This window comes from Eschscholzia californica, unplaced genomic scaffold, assembly GCF_041429995.1.
Source record: "Eschscholzia californica isolate CP2 unplaced genomic scaffold, dmEscCali1.0.p SCAF_5, whole genome shotgun sequence".
In the NCBI taxonomy this organism is placed as follows: domain Eukaryota; kingdom Viridiplantae; phylum Streptophyta; class Magnoliopsida; order Ranunculales; family Papaveraceae; genus Eschscholzia; species Eschscholzia californica.
The window spans coordinates 22,686,741-22,710,293 of NW_028238472.1; the positions used below are offsets into that span (position 1 = coordinate 22,686,741).

General features: G+C 35.0%; 1 protein-coding gene and 1 long non-coding RNA gene across 2 annotated transcripts; one reads left to right on the plus strand and one right to left on the minus strand.

Annotated features, from left to right (window-relative positions):
* The first annotated feature begins 10,039 nt into the window (after window positions 1–10,039).
* On the plus strand, window positions 10,040–12,041 carry LOC147537851 (uncharacterized). The gene is made up of 2 exons (XR_015226307.1): window positions 10,040–10,111; window positions 11,659–12,041. It is a non-coding gene; the product is annotated as an uncharacterized LOC147537851 (long non-coding RNA).
* A 3,020-nt stretch (window positions 12,042–15,061) lies between these two features.
* LOC147537852 (uncharacterized) lies at window positions 15,062–15,664 on the minus strand. Its single transcript, XM_086642865.1, has one exon. It carries the CDS (start codon window positions 15,662–15,664, stop codon window positions 15,062–15,064), a length of 603 nt encoding a protein of 200 aa, XP_086498991.1.
* Between the last annotated feature and the right edge of the window lie 7,889 nt (window positions 15,665–23,553).

Below are 23,553 nucleotides of genomic sequence, written 5' to 3' on the forward strand. Positions count from 1 at the left end.
TTTGTTTAACAGTTGTAGTCTTTTTTCCTTCGTTCAAGTTTTGTCCCGTTGGATTTTCCTGACAAGGTTTTGGCGAGACAACTCTATTTTAAGACAATAGTCATCGAATGATGAATTTAACACCTCTTATGTGTGTCAAGTGGATTATACCACGAAATGTGATAAGTACATCAATTTCACAAGATGTTATAGTTATCTTACTGATGTACATGATACACAAATACGGATCACTAAATAGTGACTTCAATCGATATCCCTAAAGGATTAACAAGCTTCAAGTTAAAGTATGCATGAACTTTAAGACATTATACTAATGCAACTTGAAATGTCAAATGCTACAAATTGTATTTTGTGTATATATACCAAAAAGAAGCTGACGATAAAAAGTTGAACAATGCCCTCAACCTTCATGAGGGGGAGCAAGTTTATGAAGACACTGTATACTATATTTTCACAAAGTACTCTTTTTCCTTCGTTAAGAATTTTTCCCATAGGGTTTTTCTTAACAAGGTTTTAATGAGGCTAATTATGTGTTCATCGAAGATGTACATAAACAAAGAATTTGTACTCTTTTTCCTTCACTATGGTTTTGTCCCATTGGGTTTTCCTAGTAAGGTTTTAATGAGGCAATATCTGATGTGGTGGACATCCAGGGGGAGTGTTATAAATCTTTGATTTATGGTGGATGACCACCACACTTTGGTAACTCCCACCACCATAAGTTCTCCACCATTATTTGTATTCAAGCACCATTGATTATATGTAACTCTTGTATTAGTTTTGTAACTCATCAAGAGGCCTATATAAAGGGCTTCTTGTTAGTGAATAAGATGTACCAAACTAGTGTACCAATGTACCTAATATACCAATATATCAAAGTAGAGAAATCATCTACAAACATATGAATATAAATCAAGTTTTTCTTGTCTCTATCTCTTGGTCTATATTTCCATTATCTTTCTTCTTCCCTCCTTTATTTTTCACAACAGTATGTAGTAAACCAATTGGCAATAAGTGGAGATAGACTAAACATTATATTCTTGGCTAAGAGATTATCGATTTTCCATATGGGACTATTTTCACACGTCCCATCATGTGTGCCTTTTTTAGCCTAATACGTAGAAATGGCTTTTAAACATATCACCCGTGCCCTTAGTTATGATATCATGTTCAATTTTAGTCATCCAATTCAAAACCAATTGACATGAGCAAGGTCGATCATGACTTTTAGGTGGCCTGAAGCGAGTTTCGAAAATGTGGCCTTTATATTTTACTAAATCATAATATATATATATATATATATATATATATATATATATATATTACAAAAAAATGTAAGTACCGCAGAATATTTTCATCATACTTATATAACAAAGTAATTTTTTTGATAATTACAATTACTAAAATATCGTTCTTCATACATTTTTAGTTGGAAAATCACTTGTAATCGTTAAATCATCAAAATTGTCAGCATTATCCTTCTCAATAGACAATATAGTTAACCCATTTAACTTTTGTTCTGACATAGTAGATCGAATATAAGACTTAATCAACTTCAACTGTACAGAAGCAGTTGCAGTTGGTATTATTAACATAACTCTGTAAGAAATTCACGTATTCGAGTATCAAACTTTCATATCTTTCAAATTTAGCACGTCATTGGTCCTTCGATATCTTATGGCAAAAGACGCTTTAACACTTTTAGTTCAGAAAATAAATCTAACCCGTTTATATCATATGACCCATTATGCTTTAAAAAGGTTTCAAGGCAATCACTGAATCTCTCAAATCACCATCATCTATGAAGTTTGACTTGTCAAATCCAAGCTGAAAAACAAATATTTCGATTGTACTTCTAAAACCTCTCAAATCCGAAAGATTCTTATCTAATATGTATGTTAAGTAATTAACTCAATGTTTTTTTAGCTGACATTGATGCACCTGTTAGTATTTTTTAATACTAATGATTGTGTGGACTTAATATAAAGACTCATAATATATAATACATTGGTTGTTTCGATCAAGGGTCTTTAGTGGTCTAATTAATTATCATGTAGACATATTTAATATCAGTTACATTGTGTGGGGGCACATTGCAGATATGTATTGTATAGAGCCCTTAAGTATTATTATTAAAGAATGATGACTTTTGTGATTCTTGTTTATGGATCAGTTACTATTATTTTGGTTTCATGATTCTGTTAACTAATTTGGTCGAGATACATATTGATTAATTATTAATTTCTGTCTCCCCTGATACAACTTTCAACAAGATTTGGTCAAACAGTCCATCACGCCCTACTGTATTTTTTTTGTTGACTGAATAAAAATTGTTTTGGATACCGTAACAATTTAATTTTTTGATACTTTTGATTCCAAATATATAGACATTTTTTTGGTTGTTATTATACATGTCTAACAAAATTTTAATGGAATTCCAAAATGCCTTCTGTTTTATGCATGATTTGAAATTCTTTAGTTGATTATCATGAATTAACATTTGCTAGACATTGATGAAATGAATATATGTTGATATATATTTATAATCATTATACATAAGGTTAGGCTATTAATTTAATCTTGTAACCAATATTTTTATTTTGTCAAGAACTTAGATGGTTATTGCACTAATTATGACATGGAACTGACATGTCACCAAGGTGACCCTTGTTGGGTAAAATGTTATGGTTGGTGTAGATAAACATGTCTTAGTCCATGTGAAGTAATTGGCCCAAAGGAAGATTACGTTGACCAGTCTAAGGGAAGTCTTAAATTGCCTTATGATAAGGATATGTGGTATGTTTAGTTGTCATGCGATTATTATGTCAGTCCAAAGAAAGGCACAACATTTGGTAGATCTTGTATCAATATCTGAGAGTATCACTAGTAGTAAGTTACTATCTCTGTCCAAAGACTAGGTAGTAATGTTACACTTGATATCTTAAAATGGGCCCACAATTTGCAACTTTTTTGTCGTTTTTTTAATTGTTGTTAATTTTTGTCTGATGTAATTTGAATTCTAATTGAGTGTCTATGCATTTTGTTATCCTTTATTTTTATAGTTTTGCAAACATGAACAACATTCTTGTGCTTAGCCACAAATTTCAAGAAATGAATAAACCACGTGATGATCGTGTTTGGTTGTATGGATCTGGATATTGCTCTCAGGACTGACGGCCTAGCACCTCTGACCGACTTAAGTAACTGTGAGCAGAGGGTTACTTTTGAAAAATAGGAAAGGTCGGACTGTATGAGCTTAATGATCATGAAAAACTCGATTCCGGACTCAATAAGCAGTGGCTTGACTGAGACAAGCGCTAAGGAGTTCCTTCAGCAACTTTCTGATCGCTTTACAGCGAGTGAAAATGTGGAGATAAGCACTGCACTAACAAAGCTTGTGACCATGCAGTACAAAGAAAAGGGGAACATAAGAGAGTACATTATGGAGAAGTCTAATCTGGTTACCAAACTCAGGGAACTCAAGTTGGAACTATCAGATGACATCCTTGTTCATTTGATCCTCATTTCACTTCCTACCCAGTATAACACACTGAAGATCTCATAAATACTCAGAAGGGCAAATGGAGTTTGAATGAGCTCATAGCACAGTGTGTTCAGGAAGAAGAGAGGATCAATCGGGAAATGTCAGAAAGTGTTCACTTTGCCTCAACCTCAGGAGTCAAGAAGTTTGCCAAGAGAAACAAATCTAAAGGTAAACCAACTGCAGTGGGTGGAACATCACAGACTAAAGGGAAAGGAATACAGGTCTCAAGACCTTTCATGTGAAGAAGGATTGTTCCAAATACGTCGCATGATGTGCTAAAAAGGGTGTATTTTTTAACTTTATTTATTCTGAAGTTAATTTAGCTATTGTACTAAGTGACACATGGTGGATAGATATAGGAGCTACTACTCACATTAGTGTCACTATGAAGGATTGTCTCCACTATCGAACGTCGCCTGGTGGTGAATGATACATCTTCGTAGGCGATGGAGCTGTGGTTAAAGTGGAAGCTATTGGTGTTTTTAGAATTCAGTTATGTACTGGTTATTATCTGTATTTAGAAAATACTTTTGGTGTACAGTCATTTAGACGGAACTTAATTTCTTTTTCTTGTTTGGACAAATCTGGTTTTACTTGTTCATTTGAAAATTTATTATTTAGTATTTTTCTAAATTCTGATATTGTTGGTACTTGGTACTGGTAACTTAATTGATAAATTGTATCTATTAAACACCATAAAGTCTAATTGTGATGAAAATTTACATATTAGCACTTTGGGTACGAAACGGATATTAGCTAATGAGAAATCCAGCATATTGTGGCACAAATGATTAGGTCATATCTCTCCGGAGAGAATCAAGAGACTTGTGCCAGAAGGAATTCTTAACTCCCTTAACGATTCTGAATATAAAATTTGCATAGAATGTTTTAAAGGCAAACAAACAAACGAGGTAAAAGAGCATATAGAGCTACTCAACCATTGGAACTTATACATACGAATATATGTGGTCCATTTCCTAAGGCATCATGGAATGGACAATGTTATTTTATTAGTTTCATTGATGATTACTCGCGCTATGGATGCCTTTACCTTATCCAGGAGAAGTCTGAATTACTGGACAAGTTCCAAATATTCAAAGCTGAAGCTGAAAGCCAACTTGGCAAGAAGATTTAAGCCGTGAAATCTGACCGTGAAGGTGAATACTACGGCTGATACGACATTTCAGGGGAACAACATCAAAGACCATTCGCCCTATATTTGAGTGAGTGTGGTATAGTCGATCTTGTCGAGTTACCTAAAGGGGCGAGGCCAATTGGTTACAAATGGATTTTTAAAACCAAAGGGACTCAAAAGGTAACGTTGAAAGATATAAATCACGTCTTGTTGCTAGAGGCTTTACGCAAAGGAAAGAGTAAACTTCAAAAAGACATTCTCGTCAGTCTCCACGAAGGTTTCTCTAAGGATTATCATGACATTGGTAGCTCATTATGATTTAGAGCTCCATCAAATGAACGTAAGAACAACATTTCTTAATGGAAACATTGAAGAAACTATATATGGTACAACCTGATAATTTTGAGTCAAGTGGCTCTAAACAGCTTGTATGTAAGTTAAAGAAGTCCATTTATGGTTTAAAACAGGCGTCCTGTCAATAATACCTGAAATTTGATGAGATTATTACCTTCTTTGGCTTTAAGGAAAATATCATTGATCAGTACATATATCTCAAGATAAGTGGGAGCAAATTTCTTATCCTGGTGTTGTATGTAGATGATATTCTACTAGCAAGCAATGATGTAAGCTTGTTGCTGAAACTAAGGCTTTTCTATCAAATAATTTTGAAATGAAAGACCTTGGCAATGCTTCATTTGTTTTGGGTATTCAGATAGACCGAGATTGCTCAAAAGGCATCCTCAGTCTTTCTCAAAAAACTTATATCGATAAAGTTCTCCAACGCTTTGGCATGGAAAAGTTTTCACCAGGAGATACACCTGTGGCAAAAGGTGATAATTTTAGTTTTCTCCAATGCCCAAAACTGAATCTTGAGAAGAAAGAAATGAAGATGATCTCATACTCGTCTACAGTTGGGAGTCTTATGTATCACAGGTTTGTACACGTCTTGATTTGACCTTTATTGTAGGAATGTTGGGCAGATATCTGAGTAACCCAGGTCTAGATCACTGAAAGACTGTGAAACGGGTTATGAGATATTTACAAAGGACGAAGGATTACAAACTCACCTTTAGGAGAAACGATCATCTAGAGATTGTAGGATACTTCGTTTCAGATTTTTCCGGATGTATTGATAGTATAAAGTCAACATCCGGATACATCTACATGATGTTGGAGGGGTTATTTCTTAGAAAAACGTTGAGAAAACTCTTGTATCCTCTTTAACCATGGAAGCGGAGTGCATAGCTTGCTTTGAAGCATCTAATCATGCTATAAGGTTTCAGAATTTTGTATCTAAATTGGAAATAGTCAATAATATCGAACGACCAATGAAGATTTATTGTAACAATAAAGCAGCTCAGTTGTACTCGAACAACAATAGAAGGTCTTCGAAGTCTAAGTACATCGACATAAAGTATCTTGCGGTAAAGGATAGAGTTTAGAATGGTTTAGTGTGCATCGAGCACATTGACACAAACTCCAATATAGTTGACCCATTCACCAAAGGTTTACCACCTAAAGTGCTTTATGAACATGTGGCCTGTATGGGGATTCTAGGACCCCTTGATATCATTGATTAGTGGGAGTTTATTAGGTCATTTTATTAGATTTTTCAATTTATGTTCTTTAAACGTAACTGTATTCTGTATTGATCTTGTACAAGTTTTAAGTTTTAATAGAAGTATGTATTTTATCTCAATATTCTGAAAATAAGTACTACAACTTTCTATTGAGGAATCATTTTGAAAAAGTTAGATTGTATGGAGTCGCTCGATTTGTTGGGAATAGGCATGTTTAGATCACATAACATGTAATTTCCAAGCTACACATCCACACTATGTTGTTAATTACGTTACTAAAGTGACCACTGAAGGTCTAGTCATGAACAAATGCGACGAACACCGCTTTGATCCTTTGCTAATGTGATTAATGAACCAGATTGGACGTGATATTTCTAAGCTCAGAAATAGCCTTTTTATGCGCTCACTAAAGTTTTCGTATTATAATTCAGGATCATATAGAGTCCAAGTGGGTGATTGTTAGTATTTTTTAAAACTCATGATTTTGTGGACTTAATATGAAGACTCATAATATATAATACATTGGTTATTTCGATCAAGGGTCCTTAGTAGTCCAATTAATTATCATATGGACCTATTTAATGTCAGTTACATTGTGTGGGGGGCATAGTGTAGAAATTATTGTGTAGAGCCCTTAAGTATTATTACTAAAGAAATGATGGGCTCTTCAGTGATAATTTTTGTAACTTCCAATAACTGATTGGAAGTTCCCGTGAGACTCTGATCTTGTTCTCTTCCCATTCAGTCAAAATTACTAAAGAGATCTCGCTAGGTTTAGAAAATTTTGCATTATCATCATCATCATCATGGCTTCCAATGATTCAAGTAAGTAACTTATTTAAATTTCATCTATCTATTCATCAAATATGACTCCTGGAATTGTTCTCATTGTTTAGACTTGATAATATGTTTGATTCATGTTTATAAATGTGAAATATCCCAACATCACCTTCACTTGCATTCTCGACAAATTGTTTCTTTCCATGAATAACCATGAGTTCTTCAAATACCACTTCTCTATAAATTTCAAGATGACGAATGAGTCCGTTCAATTACTCTAATGCAACATTAATATCCATATCTTCGGTTTAAAGTATTTTGGTGACAAGGTTCTTTGCAAACAAAATATTGTGTCAAACAACAATGCTAAAATGGAATTTAAAATTTTCAAAGTATTATTTTAATATATTTTCTACGTCATGAACCATTTTAGAATCATCACTTGTCAAACAACAATGCTAAAATGGAATTTAAAATTTAGTTTCCTCAACACTCTTGATCTACTCCACTTTCATCAAGTTTCTGATACAGATTTTAGTGTTATAACACATAAATAAGGTTTCAAACTAATCCTTGATACATAAATACTTTGAATAATTCAAAAAAAAAAACTAATCACTTCGGGACACGAGTTAGCCATGTCACGAAAAACAAGATTAAACTATGACAACCACACGACGTGTAAAATGCTTTTGGATTTATTTCAAACATTTTTTGCACACTTTTTTCTTTCATATTAGACCATTGATATATCCTTGTCTCTGACATAATTAATATTTAGATGGAGGTTATTCAATTCATTCTTAAAGATACTAAAATAAAACCATGTCTTGATGTGTCTTCCACCTTGTGACTAGGAGGGTAATGAATTTTAGTTGAGTTGTTGGTTCCACCTTGTAAACCATGTCTTGATGTGTCTTCCACCTTGTCTCTAACATAAAAAACCCAAGAAAAAGTTCTTCAATTTTTTAGTTGAGTTGTTGGTTCTTAATGACTTATATTTGTCATACCATCAAGTATAATAGAAAAATACTTGTCATCTTGAATTCTCTTAACAATCAATTTTTAGTCTTAGAAGTCAATATCAATTCATTTTGAAACTTGTGACTAGGATGGTAATGAATTTTACCATGTTGAATACGTTAAAGGTGCAACTTTAATACTTCAATAAATTCGGCAACCCATTCAATTATACCCAAAAATTTCCATCCAAGAGAGGCTAAACCTCTCTTAGCAAGAGTTCTCACAAGACCAAATATCATCGTCAAACTTATTTCAATGTTCCTTCAATTGCTAGTCAAAGATTGACGATGGTGATAAGTACCCTCATGAGTTTGAAGTCTTCTAATAAGATTTCTCCGAATCATCGGGCTGATACCTCAATCCCGAAACATAGAAGTAAAATGCCTAATGCTTACCGACTTATTCCTGAATCTTATCAAGGATCTTAGTCGATGGGGATCTTAAGTATTTGATAAACTTAAGCTTCAAGAGTCTTTCAAGGAAAAAAACTTCTCCTAAAAGATCTACAAACTCGAAAACATAATCTATCAAGAATCCTTAAAGAAGGTAACTCCTAACTAACAAAGATACGAGATGATCCCAAAGAGGAATCCCAACAACTTCAAACTAAGAAATAACAAATTTAATCCAACACGATGAATCCCAACCGCCTCATGAAGAGTGCCTCCTTGTAGTCGGTCGAAGAAACCTGTAAAAGGTAAACAGATCCTCTCAAAGTGGAGAGAAATCAAGTAAGTTACACCTCCATAACTCAAGTTCACTTAATATTCAAATACTTTAACCGCAAGGGTAATCTGACTGTCTTGAGCGTCAGAGAGGTTTTCGAGTTCCTTGCAGGTTTTGCCCCCCCCCCCTCATGATCGAGATGGAGCAAAAACGAGATTAAAAGTAGCAGTCTCGTCATTCTGACTGATTCCAGAAAGATAAATTTTGACATCAACAAATCACCGCTAGAGGAAGGGTCTGACTCTAGAAAAATCACCATCATTCGGTAAACTGAGTCTAAACTCGATTCCTCGCGAATCACACCATAATTTACTTTCGAAATCACTTTGAAAGTTGTAATGTCTTCGGAGGAAGATGTAGCTATAGAGGTAGAGCGCATCAGTGTCGAGGGGTTAGCCGCTAAGGTTAAACGATCTCACGAGCTCAACTTTCTTAGCCACTAGGAGTGACATTGTGATAGTGAATAAATCTTACTCTTGTAGTCCATGAAATCCGATAATAGTGTCAACTTTAGAGTGTCGAATACTCCACCATCAGGTAACTTGTCCCAAAATCATGAAATGATATGCATTAGGTATGTCGATTAATTTGTTTCCGTTAAACTTGGTGGTATACTTCCTCTACTCGCATTACAATGGCCGACATATGCAACAATTGAGGCACGATGTTGCTTGGAACTTGTTAGAGACAAAATTGACAAGGAGACGCATTCTACCCGAAATATAGTTTTCAAATCAACTCTTTTTTTTTTGATGAAAATTTTCAAATCAACTCTTAGAGTTGGTTATTAGTCGTGGGGATTGAATAACTAACAATTTTTTTTATTGTGGTGAAATGTACAGGTAACTAGGTGGGCTGATTTTTTTTGCCATTTAACTTTTACGTATAATTTTTTGGTTAAATTGTACTTGAACGATGCATTTAACTTTTGTTGCAGAGATGTTTTGTTTTAGTTTTTTTATAATAGTCAGATGTTTTGTTTTAGTTTTTTTATAATAGTCGGGTCGTGTAAACCATGAGCTAACCCCAATGCCCAATCCCTCCAATTGTCCCTTTGGGCACACGGTCGGCACACCAATGGAAAAAGACAAAAACGTACGGGGTGCCTATAGATTAATGGTCCAATAGCAATTTTTAACGGGCGCCGCTCCCCTTTACCGTATTACTTCGGTTCAGCGCATCTGGGGCGGTTCTAACCTGGAGAACCCAAACCGTTTTATCCTCTATTTAAACTTGGCCATTTAGGGTTTCTGGTGACATGTTCCCTTGCTTCAGCCGTTTCTCTAACTTCTTTGTTTAAAATTTCTTCAATCAGTTTCTTATGTAAGTATCTTCTTTTACCTGTAATCTCTAGTGCTTCTTCAAAGAACTTCTTTTACCTCTAATCTTTATTGCCCGATGATGGAAATCTAAATTTTGCGAGCGGTTTACATTGGTTTTCATTACGAACTTTTACATCATCTTCATCTTTACCATCTACTACTACTACCATTATTATTATTATTATTATTATTATTATTATTATTATTAAAACTAGGATGAGATGTGTAAATGTTCGTATTGGAACCCATTAGCTTAAACCGTAATGATCATGATAAGCTATGAGATCTGAGGGCAATGATGAAAATGTTGTGTTAAATTTTTTATTTTTACTGAGTCTATTCACTGTTTTGATTCTGTCTATTTTATTGGATGGATCCCATTTAGGAAGGATTTATGGCCTAGATGGGAAATCTTAATGTCAAAAAGCTGGTTTCTGCATCTTATGATACTGTTGATGACTTAAATAGCAATGAGATCTGACTGGGGAACGATGTTTTAAACTAACTTTTTAGGCCTAAGGCAGTTTCGTCTCACAAGGCGAGTCGAGGTGTATGCGGCCTTGCATAAGAGAGTTTTTTATGTTCACTAAACAAATTACTACTAATATTTTAGTGGTGTCCAACAATTCAAAAATAACAGGTGACTTTGTGTTGAGATACGTATGCATCGAGGCATCAGGTGACGGCTTGCCTCGATGAGTGTCTTGATGCTTACTCCTTGAAAGTTTGTTATAACATTGCCTGGGAACACATCTATTGTGCATTGTTTCATTTGAATCAATTACGAATTACCTGATATCGTTATTTTTTGAAAATCTAGTAATAGAAATACCAATGGGGTGATAACCTTATGCGTTGAGATAACTTTAACAATTGCTTGAATTGAATTTTGTAGTTGCTTATGAACCTGTTTATGCTTCTTGTTGTGTTGGCATGTTTTTGTTCGATGAAGTACAATCGAGTTTATGTTGTGCCATGTGCCCAGTGATGGAAAATTAATCTTCTAGAGCAGTTGCATGGACTTTTCATGACAAGCTTTGTACCACTCCCACCACCATCCTCATCACTTACCCCACTCTCTCCCTCTCTCTCTCTCTCTCTCTCTTTCTATATATATATATATATATATATATATATATACATACTAATATTAGGTGGTTCAGGGCTTGTTGTGAAACCATTGCTTATACTGTCAATGATTTTAATAGCTATGAGATCTGAGGGCACCATTGTCACAATTAGCTTATTGAAGTTCAATTCACTGCTTACTACATTATATCTATGCTTTCGAGATGGTAACAATTAGCTACGAGATCTTAGGGCACCTTGCACTGCCCTACCACCTTTACCTCATTTACTTGTGCTATCAATCAGGTACGGGTGCATCATAGTCAGGACGAGTTAATCCAGAATAAATGTTACGTATTTCAGAGGTTATAGATAGTACCCTACTTTCAAGATGTTAAGTAGCTTTGCAATGTTTTATCACTCCATGGGTCAATCTAATTCATTTATGATTATTACAAACATTCATTTTTTTTTTTGAAGTTCTTAGTATTTGCTGTACAATGAAACCTGTGTTGCGCCGGATGATGAAGAACTCATTTCTCGAGCAGTGGCATGGATTTTTGTCATGAGGTTTGGACCACCACCACATGCATCATCACCAGCACCACCAAATATCTCTCTCTCTCTCTTGATATATATATATATATATGTTTGTGTGTGTGTGTTTGTGTTATATACTATGTACGTCAACTTATTATTTGGTGGTTCAGGGCTCTTGATGGAAACCATTGCTTAATCTGTCAATGACTTATAGATTGAGCTATGAGATCTGACGGCTTGGTTGTCACTATTAGTTCATCTAAGATAAATTCCATTACTTCATTGCATTATGAATGATTTAACAATTTATGTATTCTTTGAAATTGTTATCGAACTTGGTAATGATCCTATTTCTGCTCATGTGATTTAAACAATACACTTTATATTTGATTGTTCTTTTTTTGTATCCTTGTCTGCTTGGATGTTTGATGTTGATTAAGTTGCAATCTATGTCATAAATCCACCACCATCATGGAGCCAATCCACTTTTTAACAGTTTGAACTTTCAATTCGTTTTGTTCCCTTCATTGTTTGAATTGTTATCCTTTAAGCTCTTCGGGAGAATATTTCTTCTTCAGGAGCCCTGCTTGTAAGGACTTATCATGTATCGACATTTATCTTAAATGTTGTTTTTTTTTTGTTAAGTCTATCATTCATTAAAAACTTAAATAAGTCCACTATTACAATACTTATTAATTAAAAAAGATGGAACAATTTTCCAAGACTTAGACCTATTTTTCTTCCTCGCCCATTTAGCAAGCTTGTCTGCTTGATCGTTCAACTTTCTATTTGTATAGCTGAAGTGAACACATTCCAATCTTCTTTTTGCTTCTCTGATCTTCTTGATATGGATTTTAGAGTGCCAATGAAAGATATGCCTATTATCTTTGAGACGATTGATAAGGTCGATATCATCGCTTTCAATAGTTATGCTTCTATAATTATTCTTTTCGGCTCAGATAAGACCCTGTAATATGGCTACAGCTTCACCGTCTTCATTGTTTCTTGCTCTCGCCGAGGACGCGTATGCTCCATTAAATCTGGATTCTGCATTATGAACTATGAGACCTATCCCAATGTTTTCTACGACTGAGATGAAAGAGGTGTCAACATTAATCTTGATGTAGTGGTCTATAGGTAGTTGGCATTTAGTAGCTTTGGAAATGTTATTCATATTCTTTTCCACTGATTTTCCCGGGAAACTGTTGATATTTGTGATGACTGTCTTAATCTCTGTAATGTTATTTTGGAAGCAATTATCACATCTCATTTCCCATATATTCCATAGAATCGTTGCAAAGTGAGTGTCATTAGAGCTCGTGTTACTCTGTGATTAGTCCTGCCAAGAGAAGATCAATTCTATTATCGAATTAATGTTCTCCGAAATAACATTAAAGTAGAACCAGATGTTCTTTGCCATCGGGTAATGAAGTAGTGCATGTTCTATCATTTCGATGATCGAACATTTTGTACACATAAGATCATTACCTATGTATTTACCAACCCGACTTTTTACGGGTAACGCTTTATTGCAAATCTTCCAGATGAAGAGTTGGATCCGCGGAATGGTGGGAATCAACCAAATGAAACTCTAGTTATAGTTGGTGATAGGGCTAGTGGTAATGCTGTTTCTCAAATGATAATACATGGATTTCACTGTGAACTTTCCTGAATTAGTTAATTGCCATCTAATTTGATCTTTCCCATTACTACCAATGGGAATGGATTTAATCAAGTTTCTAGTTATCGTATCAAAAGTTTCCATTAAAATGTTCTCATTCCAATTATCATTTGTAATGAGTTGTGAAACCTTGACGAGGTTTGAGTTGTTATTGTTAGGAGGTGGAGTATTAAGATTTGGTATCCATTTGTCCTTCAAAATATTAATATCTGCTCCCGAGTGTGTTTCCCAGCATGCAAGATCTTGAACTTGATCATTGAATTTGTTAATGTTTTTCCAAATCCAGGAATGGTAAGGTTTAATACGACCTGGTGTATCTGTATTGGGATAATATTTAGCTTTTAACAATTGGACCCACATTGCTTTAGGCTCAGTGCGTAATCTCCACGCGAGTTTACTGAGAAAAGCTTTATTATCTAATTCAGGAAGGTGTATACCTAGACCTCCCTCTTTTTTAGGAAGACAGATAGAGGTCCAGGCCTTAGTACAAATACCTTTAGACTTACCCCACCAAAATGACTTTTGGATAGTCATTATGCGTTTACTTACACTTTTAGGGAGTGCAAAATATTGCATCTGGTATCGAGGTACGACCGCAGCCACGGAAGATATAACCACCATACGGCCTGCCTGAGAAAGGAATGAGTGATTCCATTTGTTTAGTTTTTTGTTGATCTGCTCTATCAGTTCATTGAAAACTTTTGTTTTGGTCGCCCCTATGAATAACTGTGCGCCCAAGTATATCTTCGAAGTGGAGGCATATTTGACTTTGAGAGATCTAGTTATCATCCTTTTGAACTTAGGGTGAGAATTTTTGGAAAAGAAAATATTAGATTTACAATAGTTAATCATTTGCCCTGAGGATTCACAAAAGATTCGGAGGAGGTTCTTAAGATTTTAAATGTTATCCATAAAGTTTCTACCAAAAATGATGCAGTCGTCTGCAAATAAAAGATGAGAAATTTTCAGATCAGGATTGCTAGTCGGGTAGCCAAGAAAAGAATTTGTACCTACTCTGGAGGAGATGAGCCTGCTGAGACCTTCCATCGTAATGGTGAAGAGAAAAGGATAGAAGGGATCACCTTGTCTAATACCCCTGGTGGGGTAGAACTTTTGACCTGACCTACCATTAATGAGAACCGCCATAGAAGAGGGTGATATGCAAGTGTTTATCATGTTGATCCAATGTTCTGCATAGCCTAATTTTCTCATGAGTTCTTCGAGGAAATTCCATTCGATCCTATCGAAAGCTTTAGACATATTTAATTTGAGGCCGAAATATCCTTTGTTTCCTTTCGAATTTTTAAATGAGTGGATGATCTCCTGAGCCATGATAATGTTGTCTGAATCTGTTTGCCTGGTACATAAGCCAATTGAAAAGGAGATATGATGTTGGTTAGCGTTTGTTTAAATCTATCAGCTAGGATTTTTGTGATAATTTTGTATGTAGTGTTCAGTAGACTAATAGGGCGATAGTCTGCCGGCGTTTGAGGGGAAGTAGTTTTGGGGATGAGGCAAATATTTGTGTGATTAGTGTCCGAGAGAAGATGTGTTGTACAAAAGAAATTGGTAACCATAGTGTAGATATCATGGTTGATAGTGTCCCAGTTAGACTGAAAAAGAAAGGGGGGAAGCCGTCAGGACCCGGGGCTGCCTCTTTCTTTAACCATTGTAAAGCTCCTCTAGCCTCACACTAAGGCTAATATGTTCTTTGTTGCATTTACACGCCTGCATATTTGCCACTACCTTATTAATGTTATTTTCGATATTGCCGGAAACATTTTTATTCCATTTGGTGAGATGTTTACTTAAGTTTTTAAGATTGGCTTGAATATCAGTCTGGGGGTAAATGTTCGTGACCCACTTGTTAGCAATGAATTCATGGCACTCTGGATGTGACATCCATGTACGGATGAACTTAAAGGGTTTCGGCTGCTTATGATTAGGATCGAAACTAGAAAGCAGAATCGGTAGATGATCCGAACCAACCCCATCCAAGTGAGTGATGCTAGAGTTATTGTACTTCTGAAGCCAAAGCTGGTTGGCCAGAGCTCTGTCTAAACGTTCTTGTATCAGGTTATGAGCGAACTGTCTATTACTCCACGTATATGGGTTGCCCTGAAAGCCCATGTCCAAGAGTTCAAGTTTAGTGATGATATTGTTGACTTTGGGTGTGTTAGAGTTAGAGTTAGAGTTCGAATTACCACCACTCTTATCTTGGGGATCCAAAATGATGTTAAGATCCCCGATAACAATCCACGGCATATCTGAACCCGGGTTAAGGTCTAGTAACCTTTTCCAAGGTTTCATTTTGTTGTTATTATATGGGCTTCCATAGAAGCCCGTAATAAAGGAGCGACTAAAATTTTGAGTATCTTGAATTTCCATGTGAATAATATTGCTGTCCGAAAAAAGAATTTTTGCTTGGACGTTATGTTTCCAATACATTACAAGACCTCCTGCCTTGTTGACCGGGTCTATGAAGTGACTCGCATATTCTTTGCCAATACGTATATTTTTCATGATGTTAAGAGATTTGTTCTTTGTTTCGGCTAGATAGATATGTCTGGTTGATTACGGGATTGAATGTTTAGGAGGTGTTTCTTCGTCGTAAACGAGGAGATGCCACGAACGTTCCAACTTAAGATAGTTGGGCTGATATCTTGAGGGGCCTGGATACCCATGATGATCTAAAGGCACCCACCCCTTCACCGCAAATCCGACAGAGAACTGAAAAAAGACAAAGGCAAACACACACGGCCAACTCCGGCCGACCACCAAAACCAGCAAGAAACAACAAACAGCAAAAACCAAAACCAGCTCGAGAACTAGCCACCAAATAAGAAGCTTTACCTAATAAGAACTAATTATAAAGACTAACAGATAATAAGCATAATCAACAGAAAATATCAGTCCAATTACAATCAAACTATAGCCAATCAAAACATCAAAAGCTGTCACTACTCCTGTCTTATACCAGGAGGAGCAACAGAAGGACTAACTGCTAAAGGGCAACACCCAACCACAAAATAGACTAACAACTAGACATGCTAATCACAGAAACAGAACTAAGATAAACTGAACAAGACTTAACAAAAAAGATAAACTGAACAAGACAACAGACACTAATCGACCAAACTAGGTTGTTCATCAACCTCATCATCTCTAGCATCTGAAGCATCACCAGGAGATACTAACAGAGAATCCGCAAAGATATGATCTCTTCTTGACTGTCAATGGACTCCGGTGGAGGGAAATACCAATTAGGAAGGTTGGAGTGGGCTAAGTCATACTCCACAATTGATTTGTGTCTACTGATACCTCCACTGCTACCTTCACCAAAAGCACCAAAATCCATATCTCTAACTTTCTTAGCCAATGATCGGTGGATTTCCCCTTCCTCTACCTTAATTTCCATATCTCTAACTATTCTTAATATTCTGTTCCAAGATAGGAACCTTATCCTTGCCCAGTACATTGGAAGGAACCACCGATAAAGCCCAGTTCTGCACAGTGGGGTTAGTGGAAGGGGAGATATCCATCTTAGAACTAGAGGCTCTGACATTTGGCTTGATACAAGAGACAGGTGAATGCTCGATAATACGACACCGATGACAAATAGCTTTAGGAAAACGCAAATAACTGAAATTGACTGGCTTACCTCCGTCAGTAAAAATAGAATTCAACGTTGCTAACAAGGGAGTCCTCACATCATACATGAACTGGATGCGAATCAAAGTATTAGTCACCACACTAAAATTCTTCGGTTGTACTTGCATTATGTGACCCATACAAGAAAAGATGATATCGAGATCATGACGATTCTGAATAGCTGAAGGAAGACACGCAAAGCTACACCACATAGGTTCACACATCAGTTCTGGAGCCTCCTTACTCAGTGGGAAATCTACCTCCTGCATAACCACTAGCAGACCCCTGATGATCCAGGGCCTCCCTTGGTTAATCTCATTCATGACAACCAAGCTTCTAGGTTTGATAATGAAATGATTAGGACCATATGGAGCTTTAGTAATCTCACATTCTCTAAAGAACCGAGATTGAGCAGAGAGGTTTCTCCTAATAAAACCTCTTCCATAATCATAAGAGCAACACAATCTCGCCACAAAACCAGCCTCAATCTCTTGCAAATCTTTGTTAACCGAAGGCTTAGGGTAAGCTATAGTTAAGTTACCATATTCCGAGATATTCATTTGAAGGGCCATCTTATCAGAAAGTTCGTCTATATGGAACTTAGAAAAAGCGTTCGACATTAACAGAAGAGAGGGAAGATGAAAGGGGAGGAGGATAAGAACCGACTCAAATAGACAGAAGCAGAGAACAGAAATAAAGATCTCTCAAGGTATAATGGTAGTTAAGCTATTTGCATGCATGATCTCGATAACTGAGTCTTCACTAAATCCAGACTCCAACCACAGAAAGACGTTAATGAACCTAGGGAAAGGGCGAAAACCTTAAAACCACCAGCCACTTGTAAACTAGAAAGGAAACGACCAATCTCAATAACCCAAACGTAAGAGGAGACGAATAATCCGGCGCAAGCTTGAGGGGGGATAATGAACAACCTAGTTTGGTTTAATTACTCTTGACACATGTAAATAAACTTAATTACTTACCTCGCTTACCGAGACTTATCTACTGTAATTATACCTTGGCTTTTCGCTGATTCCCTAGGAGTATAATGATGCTTTCTACTTTATGCTTCTTATCCCTTCTTCTTGTTCTTCTCTCAGCTTCTTCAATTGTCTTTATTGGGTGTTAATTTCTACTATCTTGCCTTTTTGTCTTCAAAAGTTTCGATCTAACGGTTACAAGGATGGATCTGTTAGAATCTATGCTTGCATGTGTGTTGAGATTGAAGATGGATGGAGTAAGATAGTGGTTTGTTAATGGTGGTTTAGGGTTTTTCCAGAGGGGAAAGAAGAGGGAAGAAATCTCCTGCTGACGTCAGGTTGGTGTGTTGAATAGATTTGATCAAAATATGTCTCTCCTACTATTTTACTGTATTTTACCAATCTATTTATGAGTCTTGTGTGCGGAGGACAAATTCGTTTTATCCTTTGTCATTGTTGCAGGATGCAGCATAGCGAAAGTGAAAATTCACATAATCTGATTCTTCGTTTTAGAAACTAATCTTTAAAAAATGTATTTTTCAACAAAACTGTATGATTTGACTAAATTGAGTCTGGAATAGATTCATTGGGTAATTAAATACTTAAAACCTAAGCATCCTGTTTTAACTAATTTAGTTCAAATCCAGTTAGTAAAGCGTACAATTATTACTTCATAATATATGATGCTTCAGATCTCTACATACGCAATGACGGAAAGGGTGGTAGTTTTTTTTTTTGTTGAAAGGGAAGGTAGTAATTTAATCAAAATAGTAAAAAAAAAATAAGTATTTTTGTTCACAAATCCAATCAATTTCCTATAAATAATCGAGAGATAAAACCATAAATCTGTTAAACCCTAGAAAATTGAGGGGAAAGTGGTAAATGTAAGAGATGATACTTTACCTCGTCTCAGAGAAGCTTGAGTTGAAGGAATAGGTTCTAGTCATAAATTTTCGTAGTTTTAGATTGATCCATATTCCAAAGGTTTCCGCTTAATCTATAAGTTCATGTATAAGCTTATGTAATTTTCATGTATATACATATTGAGATTAACACTGTGCTTTATTTGTTTTGTATAATGTGTGTCCTTACAAGTGATCAATTTCAGAGATTTTAATACTCACGCTTATTATAATCTTTTCTTGGGTTTTTTGAGCTTACCCCCTAAAAATTAATTGGTAATTGAGTTTATCCCCTTCAATAATTGGTATTTGAGCTTACCCCCTCAAATTTCGATATTGTATCTAAATTACTAAAGATATGTTTGCTATGTGATAATAAAATCATAAAGTAAATAATATTTAAATAAAATCAATCTTTAATAATCATAATCGAACCAAATCAAACAATAGAATGAGATAGAATCTCTACTAGGAATCATAATGAATAATAGTTGTTCTTGGTAGTCGCAATTATTTCACGTACGCCAAACATAACATTTCTGTTTTTGTCACTAATAGTAAATCTAAGGGGGGTAAGCTCAATTACTAATTACTGAAGGGGATAAACTCAATTACCAATTAATTTTGAGGGGGTAAGCTCAAAAAACCCTCTTTTCTTTTACCTTTGATAACCAAGTTCTTGACAAGTTTAGAGAAGACAGATTTGCAGAGAGTAGCGAACTTTCAGTCATCGAAGTATTTAGATTTGTAATATTTTTATTAAGATCTCTACCTTCCTCTCCATATATATATATATATATATATTCAATTTCATAGTTTTCAACTCGAAGAAAAAAGTTAAGGTTCTTTTGTTTTCCTCATTTTTTTTCTTACATTTGTTAGTCATAGTATTCACTTTATAATTTATATCCATTGAAGTTTATTTGTTCTGAACAAACAACTCGAAACTTTTAGGGTTAATTCCCAAATGACCCCTAACTTTGTGACAAGCTTCCTGCCTGGCCGCCCCCTACTTTAGCAATAATTTCCGTATGACCCCCTTTTTCCGTTATCTTTAACATTCCGTTACTCTCTCTCCTCCATCTCATTTTCTTTCTCTGCCACATCATTTCAGCATGCCACATCATCGTCTTCACCGGCAGGGGTCGCCCGCCGGCTAAATTTTCGGCCTGCGACCTTCAAATTTTTTTTTTCTCTCTAAAAAATTTATATATTTTTTAAAATTTTCTCCTCTCTTTCTCTCTAAGCTCCGGCGAAGGGGGGTTTCCCTTCGCCGGAGACCTGTTCATCACGAACATACCAGATCATGGTCTGTTCGTGATGAACAGGCCTCCGGCGAAGGGAAACCCCCTTCGCCGGAGTTTAGAGAGAGAGGAGAAAATTTTAGAGAGAGAGAGAGGAGAGAGAAAAAAATATTGAAGGTTGCCGGCCGGCGATCCCTGCCGATGAAGACGATGATGTGGTAGAGAGAGAAAATGAGATGGAGGAGAGAGAGTAATGGAATGTTAAAGATAACGGAAAAAGGAGGCCGTACGAGAATTATTGCTAAAGTAGGGGGCCAAACAGGAAGCTGGTCACAAAGTTGGGGGCCATTTGGAAAATAACCTAAACTTTTATTTAGCTTAAAAAGACCGGCTATTATTTGTTTATCAATATCTCATATATAACCAATGTTAGTATTTTTCTACAAGTCGGTGACAACTAATGTGGAAGCTTTTTTTTTCGTATGAAATGTACCTATTAATAGTCGGTCTTTTAAGAAACGCAAACTATTACTTCGGAGAAATATTTCTTTTTAATCATGTTATGTTCTTCTCTCTGCAACCGAGGTATTCGATAAATTGAGATATTCGTTTTAGGAAAACAGGGAAATATCCAGCAGCTCCAAGATGTCGGATTTCCAAAAAGATTAATCTCGGGTAATTATTTCAAGTCTTCCGGTCAATAACTTTTAACTTCGTTAGTTTTCTCTCATTTTTATTCTGCGAACTGAGTGTTAGATTTTAATACGGTCGAAAATGTCTAAACAATTTTTGTCAATAAGTGTAGCTCGGTTTCTAAACTTACTTCTTATCATCTATCTAATATTTCATTTGTGATTAGTACCATCTAACTATTAATTTTATAAGTTAGTCATAAATTTTCATAGTTTTAGATTGATCCATATTCCAAAGGTTTCCCGCTTAATCGATAAGTTCACGTATAAGCTTATGTAATTTTCATGTATATGCATATTGAGATTAAAACTGTGCTTTGTTCGTTTTGTATAATGTGTGTCATGAGCAATCAATTTCAGCGATGTTAACACTCACGCTTAATTATAATCTTTTCTTTTACCTCTGACAACCAAGTTCTTGACAAGTTTAGAGAATACAGATTTGCTGACAGTAATGAACTTTCAGTCATCGAAGTATTTAGATTTGTGATCTCTATCTTCCTCTATCTCTCTATATATATGTATATATTCAATTTCATAGTTTTTAACTCGAAGAAAAAAGTTAAGGTCCTTTTGTTTTCCTTATTTTTTTCTTTCAACATACCGGAACTCCAGCGAAGGGAACCCCCTTCGTCGGAGTTTCTAGGGAGAGAGAGAGGAGTGAATTTTTTTTTTCATGGTCGCCGGCCGGAAAATTTTCCGGCCGGCGACCTAATCGGAGAAGAGAGAGAGAATGGTAGGGAGAGAGAAGATGAGGTGGAGAAAGAAGATGAGGTGGAGAGAGAGAGGTGAAGTGGAGAGTTTTTTTTATTTTGAACCATATTCCCCATAAAATATGTTGCCCTGGAAACTTTTCAAAATTTTACATATTCCCTTTAAAATTTCAAACCCCGGAAACTTTTTAGCTTTCCCCAAAGCGCTGGCCAAAGTAATTAGATATTTTTGCAAACATTTTGCATTTTCTTAATTGTAACAGCATTACATTTTTGTAATTTTCTGACTTACCCAAAAAATCATTTACGCTTTGTAATTTTGAATGAGCGAGTTTGTTTATGTAGTCGGTACCACCCTCAAAGTTGTTGTAGAACTTCTTTTATTTTTCTTTAATTGTGGAAATTTTACCAATATTGTCTAAACTCTGACAAAACATAACATATTTTACAAACATAACAGCGTTACTCTCAAAATGACTTTATCGGTAGTAGAACAGTACAGATTTCTCGTAAAGTTTTACATTTCGATTCTTTTACTTTTTTTTTTTATTTATCATTCCATGAATTACAAATACTTGTTTGAACACTAATTTATTTTACAAATTTACTGACAGAAATTGCCGAAGATTGTGGTTGTATGTGATTCTGCACGTAGATGAATTTGTGGTCAAATCTAACTATAAACATTTTTCACATAGAATGTTAGCCAAAGATTTAACGCTACAATCGCAAAAGGAAGAGGGTTGAATTAACTTTGTTGTTACTGGATCAATTGAAATGTTAGAAATGTCACAACGATGTCGGCTATATTTTTTGATGATCTTTGAGTGTATCCATATAATGCTTGACTGACATGGGTGAATATATGACCAATGTAAAAGAACAAAAAATGTAAGAGGCAGTAGAATTTTGCACTAACATATATTTCATGATCGGCTAACATGTTTATTTACATGTTAAATAAACATTGAATGGTACGAAATCATCAATGTAAAAGAATAAAAATGTAAAATTTTGCGAGAAATCTATATACTTCTATAGTATTTAAATCCAACTTATTTATGTAAAAATATGATGGATTCTTGAAAGTTTAGAAGATCTTGGTAAAGTTGCCAAAATATATGCAAAAATCAAAGAAATGCTACAAGAAAATTCATGAATTTTTTTAACAATGCATATTATTCTGTTAGAATCAATAAAATGCTACAAAATTATTGAAATGTCAGCAAAATATATATATGTAAGTTTACATGCATATTTTAAACGAAAACAAGATTAAAATTTTATTCTAAGATATAATTGTGTTGTTAAATCGGTAAAAGGCATAAAAACAAGATTGATTTTTTTATAAATTTGTAGCTTTTTTTTTTCGTATTGATAGAGTGATGAACGAGCGCATCTCGGAAGGCTTGAACCCCACCCTCAAACTCTTGACCGACATGGGTGAAAATTGGACCCCACACATCTGCTTTAGTTATTTTCCATTTAAAGTAACAACTATAAGATTTTTGCATCGCTGAAATTCATTCAGTGATTGAATAACTGTCCATAAAAATGTAAAAGCACTACGTTTAATAATAATAAAGAAAATTCTAAAGAAATGTTTAAAATGTTGTTCTCTTAATTTCAGTAATACAGGAGAATCAAGGAAATGCTAGAGAAATGTTAAAAATTTGGTTAACATAATGTAAGTAAGTCAGAAAATACATGATACATTATTATATTTTTGTTACGTCGGTTCGTCACCTAAGTTGTTTTAAAAACTTAGAAGTATTTTTGAGTGTAAGTATATAATTGTGTTTTTAAAATCAATAAAATGCTAGAAAAAATTTAAAATTCTATGATATCTAAGAATGTTGTTAGAATCGATAAGATGCTAGATAAATAATCAAACTTTTATTCACATACTCTAACTATTTCATAACATATGTCATGCATATTATGCTAATAAAATCAACAAAATGTTAGAAAA

What these genes read in the sequence shown, in the direction of transcription:
- LOC147537852 (XM_086642865.1), bottom strand. Translation starts at nt 15,664, where the DNA reads ATGCCGTGGATTGTTATCGGGGATCTTAACATCATTTTGGATCCCCAA.